The sequence below is a fragment of the Archocentrus centrarchus genome, chromosome 7 (assembly GCF_007364275.1).
Source record: "Archocentrus centrarchus isolate MPI-CPG fArcCen1 chromosome 7, fArcCen1, whole genome shotgun sequence".
In the NCBI taxonomy this organism is placed as follows: Eukaryota; Metazoa; Chordata; class Actinopteri; order Cichliformes; family Cichlidae; genus Archocentrus; species Archocentrus centrarchus.
In genome coordinates, this window is record NC_044352.1 from 32,259,745 (window position 1) to 32,280,394 (window position 20,650).

Below are 20,650 nucleotides of genomic sequence, written 5' to 3' on the forward strand. Positions count from 1 at the left end.
TCTTGGTAGTTTATTTGGCTATTGTTGCTACTTTTTCACAGTCTGCTAACAGACACGAAGGCACAAGCGTCCTTATAATGAAGTTCACTTTTTTTATGAAGGCACTGCTGCAGTGTGAAAAATAATCCTGCTTCCTCACAATGAATAAATGTGGTTGTAGTCTGCAGGCACACCTGCCTGCTCTGTCACATAGACTTATTTTCTAGTGTAATATGTTTTACAGTGATGTCGCGTTGAGAAGAATGAAAACTCTAAACAAATAAATAAAAAGAATGCTTCACCGTAAACTGTGGCAATATGTTATAGTTTTCTATCGGTAGTCGGTATTAAAGTTCATTCAAGGTAATTTCTTTGGCAAGTTTCCCTCCAGAAACCCGCCGCATGTTTTCCGACGAGCCCCTTTCTGCGCCCGGGAGCAGGAATGCGCGCTCCCTGCAGGACGGATTATATTCCCTTTGATTGCACACAGTGAGTACGCCGTGATCGCGCACGTATCCCTTGAAAACAGCAGCCTGGTCTCACAGGTGGACTGCACGATTTGACTCACGGTCATGGAGGGTGGAGGTGGAGGAATAACTGAGATCACCTAAATTTCTAGATTAAGTTCGATCCAATGAATAAATCTCGTGTGAGTTTAAGTTGTTGAAATATTAACACTCAAGCAATGCGCTGCGTTTTACATGTGCATAATTTCACACGAGTATAATATTTAGTCATAACTCTGCACCAGTGTTTCAGTGCTGGCACAAAGCTATGAATCTCTGTCATATCACACATTCCCTGTGCTGCTGGAGGACAGCCCCTCTTTGTTAGAGACCAGGATCCAATGCCACAAGCAAGAGAGAATAGGCCTTTCATACTGAGAAAAGGTGGGGCATGAGAAGAGTACAGATCCCCAACACTTTAAATGAAATGAAATAAGAGCCGGTGTGAGTGTGAGTTCACTGTGCACATGTCACCTTTGGGATGCTGGACTCTCACACAGGGGGTTTCAGCTTGCTCCATTAAAATGTAGCATAGTGATACTTAACATCAGAATGAGCTTTTATGGTGGGGAGGCCCTTCCTGGGGTTAGGAAAGGTTGAGGTGGCTGATTGTGGCAGAGATGGCCTCTAGGTGACTGGATGCGCAGAGCCTGGCCGTGTACCTGGGGCTGGGAGGGGTGTTGTTGGCTCAGCCTTTGCCCCCCCCCGGCCCCCCAGTCTCCCCCTGGGTCAGATTAGCTTCACTTGTCATGCTTCTTTTAAAGCCCAGCACTAGCTTACCACACACACACACACACACACACGATTCATAATAACTGTATTCATGCAGAGCACTATAGGTCTCACTACAGGTGTTGGGGGCAGGCTGGATTGGTGGTGGGAGGTCACGTAGTGTGCCAGGACTTCTACAGGATGTGGACTGGGTCTTGGCGAGGGCCCCAGGAACTGGTGGAGACCTTCCTGCATGTTTCTGCCTCGGCACACAGGTGTCCTCTACTTCTTGGTCTTTGATGTAGGTTGCAGCCACTTGGGTTCTTATCACCATCCTGTGCTGTGATGTTTGGACTCTGGTGATTTTGTTGAGAGTGGGGGTGCCATCAAAATCACCACACTGCCTGGTGTGGTTTCTGCTAGTCTCTTTATCCTTGTTTCGGTGTCTGGATGCTGGCTTTCACTGAGGTGTATTTTCGGGTGACTTTTAATGAAAAAAAATTCTCTCTCATAATGAGTCAAGGCACACACAAGATGTACTGATAATATGATACACTGTACAAAATAACTCAAGTGGTTCCAAAATTTGGATGACACATAATGAGTGAATGCTCAGAAATGGCACAAGACTCATTAGACCAGATCTGTGCCTTTAATTACATTTATCACCTAATGACCCTGCAGACACTACCCAACATCAAGTAATTACTTAGCTTGATAGCAATAAAATCTTCCCTATGTATCAATATATAAGATAATATGTGGCAACCATGATGGCAGTTACCCATTTATATGAAATAGAGAACATCATCATTGATATGGAGTTTCTAGTTTCTGGCCATTGAAACATGGGGTGCTGTGGCTCAGGAGGTAGAGCAGGCCATCTACTAATCAAAAGGTTGGTAGTTATATAGTGCTGAGCACTCAAAGCATTTAAACAACATACCTCATTCACACAAGCACTTTCTTTCTATGTCTGAGTGCTTTCTAACATTCACGCATCGGGAGCAACTCAGCATCTTGTCCAAGAATACTTGGCATGCAGATTGTAGCATTCAGGGATGGAACTAACAACCTTTTGATTAGTAGATGACCTGCGCTACTGACTGAGCGACTCCAATGATGCTGATGGGAACAATTAGACAGAACAAAAACAGTAAAGGTGCAAGAAACTAAAAACACTCAGGTAAATGATACTGAAACGCTCCGCAGGGCTGACAAGAGCAGTAGATTTAGATAACAGCTTAACACTGCAGGCCCATAACTAGCAACTTTTTTTTTTCACCTTTTTTGTCCTTGTTTTTATGTAAACAATTTTTTTTTAATTGGACCAGTAAACAGGGCAGCACGATGGCGTTGTGGTTAGCACCGCTGCTGGGTTCATTCCACATTGGCCCGGGCCTCTCTGTGTGGAGTTTGCATGTTCTCCCTGTGTCTGTGTGGGTTTTCTCCAGGTATTCCAGTTTCCTCCCAGAGACATGCACTTCCTGGTGTTAGGGTAATTGGTCACTCTAAATCGCCTGTAAGTGTGAATGGTTGTCTGTCTCTCTGTGTTGGTGACCTGTACAGGGTGTACCCTGCCTCTTGCCCCTGTATGTCAGCTGGGATAGGCTCTAGCACCTCCACACCCTGAACAGGATAAGAGGATGGATGGAACGTGCACATGTTGCTAAAATCAGGATTGACTTTACCTTGCATGTCTTCCTTCTAAATGCTATTTTAACAATCACTACTTTCATCCACTGACAAAAGACAGGGAGGTGGAGCTCGAGGTGCAGAAGTTGAAGATGCTAAGATTGGGAGTGACCGGAGTGGAAAGATTAGAAATGAATACATCAGAGTGACAGCTCAGGTTGTTTTGAAGACAAAGCTAGAGAGGCAAGGCTAAGATGGTTTGGTCACGTGCAGCGGTGGGAGTGTGGATATATTGGACAAAGGATGCTGAATAAAGAAGCTGCAAGGCAGGAGGAAAAGAGGAAGGACCTTAAAGGAGGTCTTCTTCCAGCAGCCAGCGTCATTTATCCTACACTAAGATGTACGACAAATCTTAAGAGTCTGAGAAATGTCAGTGAACCACAGTCTGTATGTGCACACAACAGTCTTGAGTGTTATTAAGTGAGAACGTAAGAGAAGTACCGGTGTGGGTTGGTTTCAGCCTGTAGCTCATGGCATTAATGGATGAGTCAGATCTATTAACTGTAACAGTGAGTGAACATAGACCCCCGCTTTTTTTCAGAAAATACATGAGGAGGTGGTAAAGATTGAAGTGATGTAGGCGCCCCCTTGTGGCTAAAATTCAAACATACCCGCTTAAGTAAATATTGCATACACACAGTCACATGATACAAACTGTATCAAGTTTATTTTGTCTCCATCATAACGATTCACAATGTATTTTATATGGATACTTGAACAATAAGCACAAAAATATTCTCAAAATCAAATTCAACTTATTTTTTAATAGGAATGTCAGCATGTATATACTACCCCACTAATGTGGTCAAATGACATAACACACAAAATCTTGTAAAGGCAACTTTCTGATAACATACTCTGATATATTCTTCTGTATAAATGAATTAGATCATTTATTACAGGCTATAGAAGTGAAGTAAATGCTCTCCACAGGGTTATCCACCTGTTGTAATAGCTTAAAGACATAAACACCACACAGGGTAGCGTTGATGTGTAGGAGTCAAACAGTCGTACAGTACATGGACAGCTGAAGGCATTTCTGTGGGATAACACTAGCAGGTAATGTGTAAAACTTGAAATACCAGAGAAAGAATGGAGGAACCTCCAGAGCAGCGTTTTATTTTCATGGGTGACAAATTCTCCGTAAAAACTGACATCATCAGTTTTAACTCTCCTCTACGACAGCAGCAGATGACATACAGGAGACATCATCACGGACAGTTACTGTACTTCTGCATTTGACTCCGGATCTCGTCCCGCACCATAGTGGCATTGTTTTTCAGCTCATCCAGCTCCATTGCTGTTTCTCCATCCGCTCCTCGTTACTTTTTAACTTTTTTCTCAAGTTCTGCAATCACAGAGCACAAGACAGAGGTGGAAGTAACAGCAGGGACAAAAGGTACAGCTGAAGGGTTCATTAAGTTATGTGCAGACATTGAAAGGTCTCATATACAGTACCAGTCAAAAGTCTGGACACACTCACCCATTCATATGAATGGGTGAGTGTGTCCAGACTTTTGGAAGGGAAGGGAATAACATACAGACTCCACACAGAAAGGTCCCGACCAGATGGTGGATTCATCTGTGTAACTGAGTCTTGCAATGCATGCTGCAGTCCGAGAGTCGCTCGCCCTTTTTCAAGCTCCACAGACCACTATGACCTGGATGACTGAGAACCTACACAGACAGCTGTAATCTTTGTATTCTATGATTCTGACTCTAGTCAGGTTCCTGATTATCTGTGCGCTGTCAGTCTTTCACACACTACTCTGACTACATTTGACTAAATTCACATTAGCCTGTAATGGGCACATTATGTACAGCTGTGGAGACGCCGTCACAAGCAATTACACCCGAGTCGTGCATAATGGCCTCAATGTGCTGTATGAAACCCACCTAAAGGGCACCGTCAGCACTGAGAGCAGTGGTATGTACTCACTGTTTAGCTGTCTTATCCCATTCTTGGCTTTGTTCAAGAGGTCTTCTGCATCCTTCTTGAGATCTTTGGCCTTCTGGTTTATGTCTTTCACACCTCCAGACGCCCCATCAAGAGATTCAACCTTCATCTGCAGCTCACGGTATTGTTTCTCTGTGTCGTTGAGGCTCTGGGAGATGATACAATTGTGTTATTTATGATTTTTTGTTACAGTTATTTCCATTATAATTTGAACCAAACTCTACCGACGGCCTTACCTGTTCCAGTGAAGATGTTAGTTCAGTGGCATTGTCAGCCAGTGCGTTGGCGTCCATTGCCATCTGACGGTTCTGCTCTGTCTTGTTCTTCAGAGCTTCCACCTCCACAGAGAGGTTACTTAAACGCATCATGACATCCATCTGCTTGGCTTCTAGCTGCACCAGCGTTCCCTCCACCTGGAAGAGAATGAGTCACGAAGAAGTTCAGAGTTATGGGAACAAATGAGTGTATTTGGAGTTAGAAAGAAAACCAGGAAAGTGCTCATCAAGCAGGCAGAGTATAGAGAATATGTCAAAACTGCAAATTTACACAAAAGACAGTTTCTTGGGACTCTGTACCTTGGCAGTCGCGTTTCTTGTGGTGTTCAGGTTGCTGTGGGCCTTTTTCAGGGCTGCGATTGCTTTCTCTATGGCCTGCTCAGAAGCTTTTAATGCCTCCTTGGGGCTGTTGGTCATATCTTTCACTTCCTCTGCTCGGTTTCTGCACAATAGCACCAGAAATTAGACAGAGACAAATTACAGCTCTTTATAGCTCTGCTTAATGAATGCGTGTTCAGTGCAGTTAATAAAAGCTAAATTAAACAGCCCATTAATGCCATGGTTAGCCTGCTGCCACCTCAACCCAAAGAAAATGAACCAACATTTAGACGTCTACTTAAACTATGCATATAGATCATGTTTTTTTCAAGCAGTGATTTTCTGGTGATTTTTCACCTAAAGCTTAGACTGTACATAAAAGATGGATGTAGTTACTGTGATATCACCTATATGGTTTGTGAACTACTGTTAGAAAACTACTTTGAGCTGGTCCCGTATCACCACAGCAAGCAGCTCAGCATCTTTGATTTGACAGAACACTGAATGTCCTGATGTCACCCCAAAGGGGATTCAAGCTGGAATCCAAGCAGTGACTTTTCTGAAATCAGAGGAGCTGCACCCTGCTGGCCATCAGACAGAATGCAGGTGCAACAAACAGACCTGGAGCAGAGGTGGGCCATTAATATTCCCATGGGGCCACATGAGAAACTGGGACTGTTATAGAGGGCTGCATCACTAAGCTAATAAGTTAAAATTCATGCTGAGCAGAGTTGACTTCAGTGCTACACAGCAGTCCTGGTTTCTCATGCAGCCCTGTGGGAAAATTAACTGCCCTCCCCTGAAGGCTGTCTTCATCTTTTATATAGAGTCACAGTTTGACATTGAGCAAGCTGGCCTATGGGAAATACAGTCCTTAAATAACAAAACAAATGAGTATTACTTACTTGGCATCTTTAGCTTTGTCAAGCAGCTCCTTAACTTTATTGGCGTGCTGAGAGGTTTGATTGACAATCTCCTCAATATTGCTAATGTTGTAAAGGCTGTCCTTTATCTGCATGATCATTTTGTCCAGAGTGGTCCTGTTGAGCGGCAGCTTGATCGACAAGACCTGCAGAGCCACTTTCTCTATGCTCTCTGGATCTGCTCCCTCCTCTGGGAAGTACAAGAGAGGGCAGGGACAAAACGAATGCAAATGCAGGAAGCATCAAATTAGATTTAGAAATTGAAGCAGTGTCACCCACATACCAGTGAGAAAGTCTTTGATCATCTTTATGAAGCCTTTCAGAAGATTGTTAATGTCTTTAAATGTCTCTTTCTTCTCCTGAGCTTTTGTCAGAACGTTCTTTGTCTGGTTCTTCACGTCTTGTGTGAGAGAAGCTACGTCCTGGAGCTGGACACAAGGAATCGAGAGTCAGGTCACAGAAACTTTACACTCATATACAGCTAAGCTGTGCATACAGTGAGCACCTTTTGGAGACTTTTCTGCAGCTCCTGACTAGCAGCGTTCAGACTGTCTGTAACGTTCCTGGCAGCTTTCAGCGCAGCTACAGATGCGCTCACAGTCCCGTTGCATCCCACTCCTCCACACACGCGGTTTCCCTGCTCGTCACGGCAGCCGGCGCCACCACATTGACTGTCTGGACAACTGCCATTGACACTGTGGCTGCTGTCACCGCCGCACACCTTAAACACAGCAACATTTACTACTCGTATGAGTTGACTGGGTTAGTGGGATAAGACATCTTGAAGTGGAAACTTCAGCTGTGGAGAACAAGAATTAACGTGCAGTTTTGTGAACAGGAGCCAGATTTCAAAAATGAAAAATGAAAATTTTATTTTATCAACAAAAAAATAAATATTTTTAATTCATTATTGCAAAATACACAAACATAAGCACAGTACAAATATCGACCTCCTTGCATTTGTCTCTGGAGATGACAGCGATCCTCAGAGAGACGTGACTCACTGCAAATGTCTTAAATTGGAAGCCACCACAGGCAAAGCATTGTAATGACATTAAATTAAAAATATCAGCTTCACCGTTTCACAGGGAACATTAAAACTGTTTTTCTCGCATCTAGCCGATGTGCAGACAGTAGTGACATTTACTTTACTTTCATATCGACAAACAAGCGCAAATGCCACGTATCTTAAATAAGCTTTTTCAGCTGTGCATCCTTGCGAATTTCTTTTCATGCACTAATATATCTGAGGTGAGAAAGACCACTGCTGGTACCTTTGGTCATTGGAGACTGTCACAGTATAAAACACACTCACCAATCTGTGATGAGCTATTTCTGGAAAGAAGCTTTTACTTAATCCATTAATTATAAATTGATTTGGCCACCGTGCCACTAGATGTCACTGCAAGACTCTAGGAAGCAGTTCCATTAGGTTCATGAACAAACTGGGCATGCTGCAGGCTTAAAAACACATCACTGAGGATTTTGCATGTTTGTAAACTTCTGTTGCCAGACACGTTTTTTTTTTTTTTACCTATAGAACATGTACTACTGTCATATTACTGAAACTCTCAAAGTTTTAGGAATTTAACACCCAAGCTGCCTAAAAGTGTAACCTCGTTTTCACTTTCTCAGTTTCACAAAGCAGAACAACAGAAGAAGTTTATGGTGCTTTTAACTGGTGATAATTTATCTGAATTTAAGGAGCGGTACTCTCATAAGTACGCGGGGATCTTCCCAACCCTCTGGAGTCACTGGCTTAGAGACTCTGCTTATTCCACCTGCCATCCTCTTCAACAAATGTTGTCTGATCTAATTCAGGATGTGTTCATGCTAGTAAAGATTCACAGTATCAATATAGAAAAAAAAATTATCTATTTTTTTTCCTCATTACAAATTAAATGAATAAAAGACACCAGGATGCCACACAGACCTTTTTTTTTATGTAACACACTGCTTACCTTGTTGCTCAGGTGATTGACTTTTTTATGGAGGTCACGAGCCTTCTGTTGTAGCTCATTCAGTGATTTGTTTTGAGCAGCCACGTCGCGGTTGATCTTGTCTTTACTGGCATCCAGCAGCTTTTCAGTGAGCTCCCGGGTTGAACTAGACTGTTCCACAGGACTGAGGGGACCAAACACAGAAGCGTTGCATTTCTCTTCCGCCTGCAGGGACTCCCGGTAGTACTTCTTCACTTTCTCAAACTGATCTGCGAGGAAGACCATCAGGATTTTAAACTGTTCTGGATGTGTATTTAGTCTGCTTTCTGTGATTACAGTCATGCAGCTGTATATGACACATGTAGGGTTTTAATTTGTGCTCACGCAGTGATGGTGACAAATTACCTGCAAACCCTGAGGTCAGGTACTCATTCAGCAGCTTCTGTTTGTGAGCCACAGTGGCGTTGACGTCCCTCAGCTCTTTTTCTAAGTCATTCAGTGTGCGCTTCAGTGTCCTTTCTTTTTCTGCTGTTGTATTCAGCTCTTGGCCAATGCCCATCAGACGCCCATCAGTGAGAGCAATCTCAGCCCTGAAACACATGTAGGACACTGTTAAAATATAATTTAGCTAATGGTGAGAAACCAAACATCTAAACATGTTGTGACCCCCCACCCCCACCCACCTGAGGTCATCGATGGTCTGTCCTATCAGCTGGTGGACCTTTTTGCTGTCCTGGGTACTGATCAGATCCTTCACCTGCTTCAGCTTCCTCTCCAGCTCTTTGATACGTGCATCCCCAGTTTCTGGCATGATGCCACCCTCCAGGATCTTCTGCACCCTGTATTGAATGTGCTCCAGGTCCCTTCTAATCTGGCACAGTGCATCATCCCACAGCTGGAAGCACGGGTGACAGTGGACGCACCTGGGGAAGATGCCAGTGAAACCACGAGCACACTGATTGCACCGCAGTCCCGCTGCTCCTTCCCGGCATTCACATGCCCCCGTAACTCTGTTGCACTGTGCCATCTCTGAGCCCTCCGGGTTACAGTTACACTCTAAATAAAGGAGAGAGGGGAAAATACTGCCTCAAAATTTAACTGACATCACTAAATAGTGATTAATCTGAAAATGTAGGTTATATTAAAAGAAAACTGGAAATAACAATGATAAAGAAGAGCATTGGTACAAGTAAACCTGCTGTCTACTGTAATTTTACAGGCACTTTTTCATAAACATGCTCCTATTTTCAGCTTCTCAAATGCAGTTGGACACGTCTCCATGAAAGCGGTTTCATGGAGCCTGAGCTGATCCAACCACAAAATGTGATTGTTGGGGTGCAAAAAAGCAAAGTAAATCCATTAGAGAGAGTGCTCCAACACTAGGACCGTATAAATCATTTTGAGAAAAAAAAACAAAAAAAAAAAACTGGTGAGCTCAGCAACACACAAAGAACTGGATATCCAAGGAAGACAAAAGTAGTGAATGGATCCAATAAGGAGAAACACTTTACAAAATCCAGCAAAGAAAGCTCTCCAGGAGGTGAGCCTTTCATCATAATTACAGGTCTACAAGGAAAAGAAGGCTTAACAAGAGAAAATAGACTTTAGCAGAAGTCATTGCCTGCAAAAGTCCTCAAAGGGCTCCTTCCTAAAAATAAAAAGACAAGATCAGACTCGTCTTGCCGAATCGCACGTTCAAAAACGCAGCAGCTCTGGAGTAGCATTCTTCTTACACCAGAAGGGCTGACGGGATAAATGACTTATGGAGAAAATTTTTAAAAAGGCTCAAAATACACAGTGTGCTGCATCCTCTGTAAGATGTAATGCATGCAGTGTGACATGCATGGCTCCCAGTGATATTGGCTGACTGCTGTTTATTGGCAGAAGAGAAGCAGCCGGATGAATTTCAGCACAGATCACAGATCAGCAAAACTGACTGAACAACTCTTAATTGTACTGATAGACTGATTCCAAACATACAGCACAAGCAACACAGCAGTTTAACCGAGGTAATCACCGTCCGCCCCACAAACAGCAGCTGAAGACAGCTGCAGGAAAGGGCTGGCAGAGCAGCACAAAGGCAGAAACCACTTCTACGGTGACGTCCGAGTCTTATAGACATCAGGCAGTCACTGCCTGCAGACGCTTCTTGGCAAAACTTTAAAGATGAACAGTTTATTTAGGATTGTTGATTTTGTCCTATTACGTTGGAGCCCATGGAAATACAGTAGGGGAATGAAAATGACTTTAATTTTTCAAAGGTTAATGCAATATTATTGATTAGTGTCTTGAACTGAAGCTGACTTTAATGCATCTTTTTTTTTTTAAACTTGTATTAAAGGTGTGCAGAGTCACAACTGGGAACACTGTAGCTGTCCAGAAATGTTCAGACATAACTGCAAACACCGACTGACACTTAAATCAAGAAATAAATCACTGAATGAAATAGTATGAAGTTACTGCGATATGATTAGAGGGATCAAATTTATCTTGACCCCTGAAAGCATGATGCACTAATTTATGATGTTGTTCCTCAAATTATTCTGTATTATTATTATTGTTTGCTCTCAGAAGAAGTGACCTGTAATGTAAGATGTTACATCTTGTTTGTATATTCTGTCATATAGGTCACAGCGTGATTTACCGTTGCACTGCTCACGTGGATCTCCCCAGTGGAACATCTCACACTCAGTACACTGTTTGCCTCCAAAGCCTGAGTGACAGTGGCAGTGGCCTGTGAACTGAAGAGGACACAAACTGGTCAGGAACAAATGAAAAAAGTATATCTGAGGCCCTCTTTAGACAGAGGCTTACAGTCGTCCTCACCATGTTGCAGTGATTTCCCAGAGCGTGCTGCAGGCTACAGTTACAGGGCTCACAGCCCTGATCCTGACCGTAGTTCCAGTGGTTTAAGGCACACTGGTCACAGTTGCGGCCGACCACATTCTCCCTGCAAGGGCAGGCTCCAGTCTGCTGATCACAGCGACAGTGTCCACCACTGCAAGCAGACTGGATGGTGCCAGCGGTCACACAGGTGCAGCCTGAGAACAGAAACAGACGTGCAGCGAGTTCTGCTCTTTCCAAATAAATAAATAAACAGCCACCCACACATCATCCACATCTTCCACTAAAAAGTATCATTGAAGATTTAAGATTTGAATTTGTCATCACTCACGTCTGCAATCGTGGGCCAACGCGTTGCCATAGTAACCGAGTTGGCACTGGGCGCAGGACGGGCCGTCGGTGTGGTACAGGCACTTCAGGCACCGGCCGGTCCTGGGGTCACATGACTCGGGATCCTGGGTGTCTATGTTGCCGCTGCAGTCACACGGGAGGCACTGTCCGCCGGGCTGCTCTGGGTTGCCATAGTAACCGGGGGCACACCGGTCGCACCGGAGACCTACGAGAGCAAAGGGTGAATACAGAAATAAACAAAGCTTTAAAAGTCATTTTGACTGAAGTGACAGTACAATGCTGGACTGTGAGAATGATTATTTTCTATGACTGAAACCAAAAAGTACAGAAATGAATCAAATATGGCCTCTGTGAACCTGGGTTTAGGGAACTGTATCATCGCTGATGTGTGAGAGCTCACCAGTGTAGCCTTGCTTGCAGTTACACATGATCTGGTCACTGGTATGGTCAACTTGACAAGAAAGCGCATTGAAGTTATCGGAGTTGGGGTTACCAGGGCAGGGGCAGGGCCGGCAGTGCTCCCCTGATCCAAGCACTGGGTTTCCAAAGAATGTATCCACACAACTGGGACAAAATAAGGTCACACATTTGCTATCAGTGTGATAACTCACACAAAGGAGCTGAATAAAGTGTGACACTAAGTTCTCCTTACCGCTCACAGAGAGGTCCTGCTGTGAAGTCCTTGCAGCCATTACATTCTCCCGTGCGGGGGTCGCAGAGGTCGGCGTGGCCATTACACTGACAGGAGGTGCAGCTGGGGAAGCCCCACTGGCCTGGTTGGCAGTCAGAGCACTGCCGCCCAGTGGCTCCTTGCCTGCACTGGCACTGGCCTGTAACTGGGTCACACTGGTGGCTCAGTGAACCCTCGGAGTGGCAGTCACAGGCTGGGTGGGAGTTAAGAAAGTTTATTAAGAGGCTCTTTTCTTTATTGCAAGCAGCAATATTCTGTTTTTGTTTTTTCAAACATGAATACCACGTTTGCACAGGAAAGTCCAATGTAAGTAGATGACCTTCAGATGATGACTGCCTTTTCAGTACAGTAAAATGATATTTTAAGTCTTTGAAGCTTTCTTTTTCCTATTAGAAATCTGCCACAGCATCAGTATCAGACTCTCGTGTGCTCTGCTTTTCATAAGACACTTAAACTTGCTCAGAAAGCCATGAAACTGCCACAGTCAAATATTTATTTTCCTTCAGTTTACTGGAACACAAGGCTCTAAATATTCTAAGTATTCCTGTTTTGTTCTGTAGTTTTCAAAAAGCCAGTTAAATAAGTAGCTTATTTCACCAAGAACAGATTATGTGAGTTGATTTTCACAATTAAACATGTGATTTACGTATTTTGTGTCTACATGCCTGATCATTTAGCCTACAACTCCTACGTATGTTGGATTTATGCATGGAGAAATGAGATAGGAGTAAATCCAGCCAAACCTTTTCAGGGTGATTACATTTCTGCTCAGAAGTAACAGTGAAATAAGAACTGAATGCATTTCTGACAAAATACATTTATTTTGTATAATAGCTTATGAAAGCTGCGTAAGAAAACATAAGAAAATCTTACAGCTGAAACAAAACACAGCCATGAATGCATCTGACCTTCCAAATCTGCCACAGTCAAATATTTATTTTCCAAGAAATCAATAAAAAAAATTCACTTTAAAAATTTTTGTATTTTTTTCCAGATAGTTCTTTGTTTCTGAATAGCACTGAGAAAATAACACCTTTCACTTTGGAAGTAAAAGGAAGGGTTTAAAGGGCTTTGACACAAGAAGAGATCTGCAGCGTCAGTGATCTTTGCAGGCTCTGGCTCCCGAGGTAACCCTATAATGTACTTGCCCTCCTTGAGTTGCTTAGAGGTTGAGAAACTTTAAACTCAGGACTTGCCCGCTTCATATCGCCAGCAGTTATTTCGCAGTCATCGCTTTAAGTCGGCTAATGTCCCTGATTTGATTTGTCGCTGGTCGCCATGCCATCTCAGATCGCTTCCTGTGGGGGTGCCCCTTTTGAGGGGGACCTTGATCTTCCTAATCAAATTATGCAGTTACTCCTGCACACTCAGATTATCTGTTACAGTCTTGATCTGTTCTTCCTTGCACTTAAATGTAATACTGCTCCTACAGATCCTTCAGTAAGGTAAATATTTGTTGCCTATTTTTAGGTAGTAAATAATTAAGTTAGTAATTAAGCATATTTTGCCCAGATTTTGTTAACATTATCATGGAATTCACAAATCTGTGACTAGTATTTTTATAAATAACTGAAATCTTGTTTGTTTATTTTTTTTTATTTTGTTTAATTTAAATTTAAATTTTCTACACAATAAAGTGATTAAAAAGTGAAGGAGTCTAAACACTGTCTGAACTTGCTATATACTCAGAACTGGGAAAAGTGTGTTATATTGCAGATATGCTAATCACTGAGCAGACTCACCTGTGCAGCCACTCACACCAAAGCCATACGTCCCAGGGGCACACTGGTCGCAGCGCCGCCCTATCACGTTGGGTTTACAATGGCACCGACCTCCCACCCTGTCACACTCACCGCTGAGGGAGCCCTGAGGGTCACACTCACAGGCTGCATACAGCAGATAAAAGACATGAAAGAAAATATCAAATGTGTGTTTTTTTTTTAATTTAAAATAGTTCTGAATTTGAATGGATTTGTTAGTCTCATGTTTTTGTGTCTACTTACGCAGGGCACCATCATGAATAATGGAAGAAATACTGCAGATGAGTTTGGAGCACATCTCAGCCAGTGCCGGCATCGGTGTGATCATAAAAGAATCAAGACACATGTAGCGGATCATCTCCTCCCGACGTTGCTCTGACTCTGGTGTGTTACCTTGAAAACCAGGAAGCTCGGTGTATTTGGGGATCAGTACCAGCTATTGGGCCAAAAGAAGGAAAGACTTAAAGAGAACAGTTACTGTATATCAACTCATGTAAAAGGCAAAGTAAAGAAAAGAACACTATTACATAAAACCAAACCAAGGATAGAAATTCTATTAAAAATTACATATATATGTACATAAAATATATGCATGTGATTTTCTCTTCTTGCAGTTTTTTCCCCATTTTCCCACCACTGGGGGGGTAATCTGATGGTGCAAAAACCCAAGCAACACCCACGTGAGGCCACCCACTGCTGCAGCTCATTTGGACCACGTTCAGTCTTAACACACATGCGCTGGTAAAAGCACAGCCAAAGCCGACTGAGCCACGGTGATGTCAGTTTCCGACACTTCCAACTCAATGAGAGGTGCATAATGAGAAGGGAAGGCTTCCAGCCATTGCTCACCGAGTCAATAAGAATGAAGGCAGTTAGATGTCTGTGTGTGGCGCCGTGACGCTGGAACCTGACTGCAACCACGTAACGATTGCTGGGCTCGAAACAAAATGGTCTGGGCATCTGGATGTATCTGTAAGAACATATAAGAACATGTAATAATATTTGTATTTTAAAGTTTACTTCTATTTTTCCTTCTCATTTCATTTATGTGCGAAGCCAGCATAAACAAAGTCTATGAAGTGACAAATCCTGGCTCTATTACACTTGAAATGAGGTGCAGCATGGTTCATTTCAACAGATCAGATCAATGAGAAGCAGCCGAAGGAGAGGCAAACAGCGGGGCTCAGCACTGTGCAATTAAAAAACAAACAAACAGCAAAAAAAAAACAGGAAAATAAACCATGACCGGGCCATTATGGTGGCAGGTTATTTACTATGCTAACTCTAGTTTCTAGAGCAACCACTGTTCACCAGGGGTGACTTGAGCCATTCACTACCTGCATTTGGCTTCAACTCCTGCATCTGTGTTTTGGTCTCATTTTGCTAATTGGTTTTGGCTCATGGCTCCACCCCAGGAGAGAAAGGAAGCTGTGATATGCTTCAGTTAGAGTGTCAGATCCGGGCAGGGTCTGTCCTATTAGTTCCAGATGAGTTCAGACTCTGAAAGGCTTTTTAGCAGGAAAACCGAGCAGTTTCAGTGTTCGGCGCTTTAGCTTATATCCTGTTTATGTGTCCTGTATTTCTCCTCAGGGATAAAAGAACAATTAACACTTCTAATCCGCAGTCATCGGTCTAAAGTGTTCACTTTAGGATTTCATTTTTCATATAAAAAGATCAACATGAGTTCAATATCACACTGTAATCATTACATTTGAAGCTTTTATTTGGTCTTCCTGTTAAGGAGACAGCGTTTAGCTACAAATAAGCCTTCAGAGATGAAAAAGGAGTAGTTGTGTAACAGGAATCTTTGATCATTTCAAGCTGTTTATCATGTTACACCTTATTTATTGACATATGTTTGCTCTCCTGCCCTTTTCAGAATATTTCATTAATTATTTGTCATTTGAACTACAATCTCAAATCACCTAAAGCTGGGACGCCGTGTAAAGGGTGAATTAAAGCAATGTAATGATCTGAAAAGGTCAAACCAGTATTTACTGACAATAGACCATAGACTAAGAACAAAATGAGCTCATTCCTAATGTGATGGCAGCAACATATCTCAAAAAAGGTTGGGACAGGGTCATGTTTATCACTGTAGCATCGCCTCTTCTTTAAATAACAGTCTGTAAACATCTGGGAATCGAGGAGAGCAGCTGCGGGACTTTGGGGAGAGGAATGTTGTCTCTTTCTTGTCTGATAGAGGATTCTAGCTGCTCCACAGTCCTGGGTCTTCTTTGTCATATTTCTCATTTCATGATGTGCCATGTGTTTGGACTGCAGCCAGGCCAGTTCAGCACCCAGACTCTTCTTCTGTGAAACTATGCTGTGGTCATACATGCAGTTTAGCATCATCTTGCTGAAATATGCAAGGCTTTACCTGAGATAGACGTTGTCTGGATGGGAGCACATGTGGCTCTAAAACCTGTATATACCTTTCTGCTCTGATGGTGCATTTCCAGATGTGCAAGCCAATTGTATAGGAACTGATACCATCAGAGAAACAGGCTTTTGAACTGAACACTGATAACAGGCTGGATGCTCCATCCCATCTTTAGTCCATGTTTTCCAAAAAGACTTCCAAATTTCAATTCATCTGATCACAGAACAGTTTTCCACTTTGCCTCAGTCCATTCTAAATGAAGAATCTGCGTTTCTGGATCATATTCACGTCTCTGGAGCTTGAAAAAAAAAAAAAAAAGGTGACTGGGCTTCTCCACCTCTCATCCGAGAGACTTTTTCAGTTCTCACACCAAAAGGTGGAGAGACTCAGGTATTTAAACCGCAGTGGGGGTGTCCCCTGGAGGTGGTTGTGACCCACTATTGTTCATGTGCATAATCACATGGATCAGGGTTTTGTTTTTTTCAAGCTCCAGAGACTACTATGACCTGGATGACTCAGAACCTACACAGACATTCACATCTGGCTTCTTCTTTGCAAAACAGAGCTCTAACCCGTGGATAGCACGGTGAACTGTGGTCACAGAAGGGGGATTTCTGGTGTTCCTGAGCCCATGCAGTGATTTCTATGACAGAATCACACTTGTTTTTAGTGCAGGTCCACCTGAGGGCCTGAAGATCACCAGCATCCAGTATTCAGTTTCGGTCTTATTGTTTGTGCACAGAGATTTCTCCAGATTCTCTGACTCTTGACTTTATGTACTGCGAATGATGAGATATTCAGTCTTCACATTTTACATTGATGAGCATTATTCTGAAAAATTTCCACAGTTTGTAGAGACAGTTTTTGCAGACTGATAAACCTCTGCTCATCTTTACTTCTGAGAAACTCTGCCTCTCTAAGATGCTCTTTATACCCAATCATGTTACTGACCTGTTGCCAGTGAATCTAATTAGTCCCAGAATGTTCTCCCAGCTGTTTCTTTTTTAATACCACCTACTTTTCCAGCTGTTTTTGTCTCTGTCCTAACTTTTTAAGACATATTTGCTGCCATCGAATTCAAAATGAGCCAATCTTTTTCTTATAACGGTAAATTTCCTCAGTTTAATCATGTCTTTTAGGTTCTATTGTGAATAAAATGAGTTTATGAGATTTGCAAATCATTTTATTCTGTTTTTATTTACATTTTACACCGTGTCCCAACTTACTTGTTTTGACAATGTAAACATTAGGACACGAGCTCGTTCATTATGATAGTGCTAAGGTGGGGATCATACTCAGTTGTGAACACAAACAAGTGCAGACACCACACATGAGTCTGTTATGGTTCATTGAAGTCCGTCTGAAGGGTACATATTGTTGGTGTACTGTAGTTAACTGTCTCCATGGGCAACGTCACATGGTCACAAACAAATGGCAGGCATATGATTGTCCTATTCAACTTCTCGCTCATCATCTGGTTATGACATTTAAATCACTTGGACCCGAGCAGGACCGTGCAAACTGCAAATGCGAGAATATTTAGGTTTAGTATATTTATTAAATATTCCTTGCGACAGTCTGGCAACCTGTACAGGGTGTACCCTGCCTCGTGCCCTTTGACAGCTGGGATAGGCTCCAGAAAAAACTGTGTTATCCTTGATATTTTTCATGGATTCAACTAAAGAAATGGGAACAGATTCTGTGTTTTTACTGCTAGTAAAAAAGTGCCTAAAGATACCATTTCAGATTGGTTCTTCACTAAGTTGTCTGCTGCGTGCAGACACAACTCAGATCCTTTTTGTGCTTAAATGATTCATAGGTCAGTATTAAGTGGCTTAACACTGCACTGAATTAGCAGCATAATGATATAACAAAAATGATCTTATCTAATATGCAATTAGTACATAATTTAGTGAAGACAGCACACTGAAGACAAACTATTTTTTTTCCTGGATATTAACTATTACTAACTCATTGATTATTTCATGTTTGTTTTCACCATATTTACTGTAACTAAGAGCACATTTTTGGTATGCACATATTTTTCATAGCAGTATTTGTTATTCATTTTGTGATACATAAAAAAAAGTTTGACATCATTTGTTCTGTGGATTTGGGAAGATCCTGTCACTATTTAATGGAGAAAACTCGTAGTAGACTGTGGGTTTGTTATGGGAGGTCTTAGGCGCTCTACAGTAAAGGCATTTGGTTATAGGATTGTTTCTTTGTACCCACGTCTCAGTTAGGCTGCTTATAGTTTTTTGATCTATGTCTGGTTTACCTTGATTTCTATGCATTTCCATAATTATTCTAGTATTGATATGAATTTTTCCATTTTATTTAAATTTTTGTTAGTACTTGGCTTATTTTTGTTGAAGTCCTATTTTGATGTCATCCAGTATCTTGTCAAGTTTTCATATTTTGGCGAGTCCCTGTTTAGCTGTTTCCTGTTTTCTTCTGTTAGTCATTTATCTCTAGTGTCTTGTGTTTTACTTTCTCTAGTCTCGTTGTCTTTGACTGTGGTCAGCTGTGTCTCGTTACCCTGCTGCATCCACTTCCCCTAATTCCCCTCATGTGTATAGGTAGTGCTGCTGTCCCTATTTCGGTATCTGTAACCACATCAGTCTGCTAACTGCTTGTCTTGGATTTGTGTTTAGCCTCTGATACTTCCTCATTTGTGTTTTCCCTCTGTGCTCACGTGGATTTCATTTGGATTTCTGTCTTTCGTGGCCTTTGCAAACAGCCACAATAAACAGGCTTGTTTGTTTTGTTCAATCCTGCCTCACTTTTCAGTCTGCGTTTGGGTTCTCAACCAGCAAATCACAACACAACTGGTTTCATTATGCATCCATCTTTTAAAGATACTAGGACAGAATTAGTGATGGGACAAACCCAATGAACCTCTACCTGGAACCTCAGCTTGGGTATAAACATACTCTCTTCCACGTTATACCTTTATCTGATTGGCTCTCACAGGCCCTCTACTGCCGTCCTGTACTTGATTCTTACACAGGCTTTCTGGTCTGTTGGCCTTGCTATCATGGACTCAATAGTGAAAACGCTGTTGGGTATATTGGACTAAGAATATAAATAGAAGCTTGACTCACAGTGCATACAAGACAGGGCAAGTTACAGCGACAGCAATGTAATGATGCAATTTTTCCTGGGTTATCTGGGATACTTGAACAAACATACTGGCTGTGATGGCTCCCTCTCAGGCTTACCCGCAGACCCCATGCACACTTGCATACATTCATAAAAGTCCTGTTACCTGTTGTGGTGCGGCAAGATTACAGTGTAGAGCTGTTCGGTAGGCAGAAGGTTTCCACACCGGAGACTCGAGGGCAAATCTACAGATGTAATACTAACCACAGCCTCCCAGTTCTCTGTGGACTACACACAAAACTTAGTTTAAAATACTTCATTAATTAGGAAACAGGCTTTAATTTTTGCTCTTTTTCTTTTACATCTTGTCTACACACACACACACCTCAGGTTCATAGCGGATCATGATGTCATACTCCATGGCGTAGGGGATGTTATCAATGGTGAAGACCAGTCCGGCACCATCTTTAACACGGGAAAAACCAGGTCCTGTCCATGTGACCATGTGGCTGGGCGTGCGCTCTCTATGAACGGTCCTCACATCCGGCTGAGTGACAAACACACATCAAAGCATGACTTTCCAATTATTTCTGATTGACAGCAGCTCTGAATTAAAGGTCATATAATGGGTCATAAAGCAGCTTTTATAATAACCAAAGCTGATAAGTTAATGACAATAACAAATCATCCCATTGCTTTTTCTGAGTTTTAGTGACTCCTAGGTTGACACTTAACCAGGCACACGAATTGTTCCAGAATTGAATACAGTACATTATATTGCCAAAAGTATTCACTTGTTTGCCTTCACACACATATGAACTTGAGTGACATCCCATTCTTAATCCAAAGGGTTTAATATGATGTTTGGAGCTATAACAGCTTTGATTCTTCTGGGAAGGCTTTCCACGGGTTTAGGAGTGTTTATGGGAATTTTTGACCATTCTTCCAGAAGCACATTTGTGAGGTCAGACACTGATGTTGGACGAGAAGTCCTGGCTCACAGTCTCTGCTCTAATTCATCCCAAAGGTGTTCTATCTTGAGGTCAGGACTCTTCCACACCAAACTTTCTCATCCATGTCCTTATGGACCTTGTGCAGTCATGTTGGAACAGGAAGGGGCGATCCCCAAACTGTTCCCAAAAAGTTGATAGCATGAAATTGTCCAAATATTGGTGACCTCTGTGCACTATGCCCCTCGGCATCCACTGACCT

The 20,650-nt window shown here is 42.4% G+C and overlaps 1 protein-coding gene across 2 annotated transcripts in view; it reads right to left on the reverse strand.

Annotated features, from left to right (window-relative positions):
• Nucleotides 1–6,414: 6,414 nt before the first annotated feature.
• The window catches only part of lamb2l (laminin, beta 2-like), a 52,860-nt gene continuing 38,624 nt past the window's right edge, over nucleotides 6,415–20,650 (reverse strand). For both annotated transcript variants that reach the window (XM_030732838.1, XM_030732839.1), the window contains exons 16-31: nucleotides 19,824–19,985; nucleotides 19,605–19,726; nucleotides 14,800–14,920; nucleotides 14,194–14,386; nucleotides 13,933–14,076; nucleotides 12,152–12,383; nucleotides 11,900–12,063; nucleotides 11,480–11,704; nucleotides 11,131–11,345; nucleotides 10,949–11,045; nucleotides 8,988–9,360; nucleotides 8,710–8,894; nucleotides 8,326–8,573; nucleotides 6,871–7,085; nucleotides 6,648–6,794; nucleotides 6,415–6,554 (exon numbers count right to left, since the gene is read on the reverse strand). In XM_030732838.1, coding sequence (XP_030588698.1) covers nucleotides 6,704–6,794; nucleotides 6,871–7,085; nucleotides 8,326–8,573; nucleotides 8,710–8,894; nucleotides 8,988–9,360; nucleotides 10,949–11,045; nucleotides 11,131–11,345; nucleotides 11,480–11,704; nucleotides 11,900–12,063; nucleotides 12,152–12,383; nucleotides 13,933–14,076; nucleotides 14,194–14,386; nucleotides 14,800–14,920; nucleotides 19,605–19,726; nucleotides 19,824–19,985 — 2,787 coding nt within the window. In that variant the 3' untranslated portion in view covers nucleotides 6,415–6,554; nucleotides 6,648–6,703. The remainder of the gene's footprint in view (nucleotides 6,555–6,647; nucleotides 6,795–6,870; nucleotides 7,086–8,325; nucleotides 8,574–8,709; nucleotides 8,895–8,987; nucleotides 9,361–10,948; nucleotides 11,046–11,130; nucleotides 11,346–11,479; nucleotides 11,705–11,899; nucleotides 12,064–12,151; nucleotides 12,384–13,932; nucleotides 14,077–14,193; nucleotides 14,387–14,799; nucleotides 14,921–19,604; nucleotides 19,727–19,823; nucleotides 19,986–20,650) is intronic.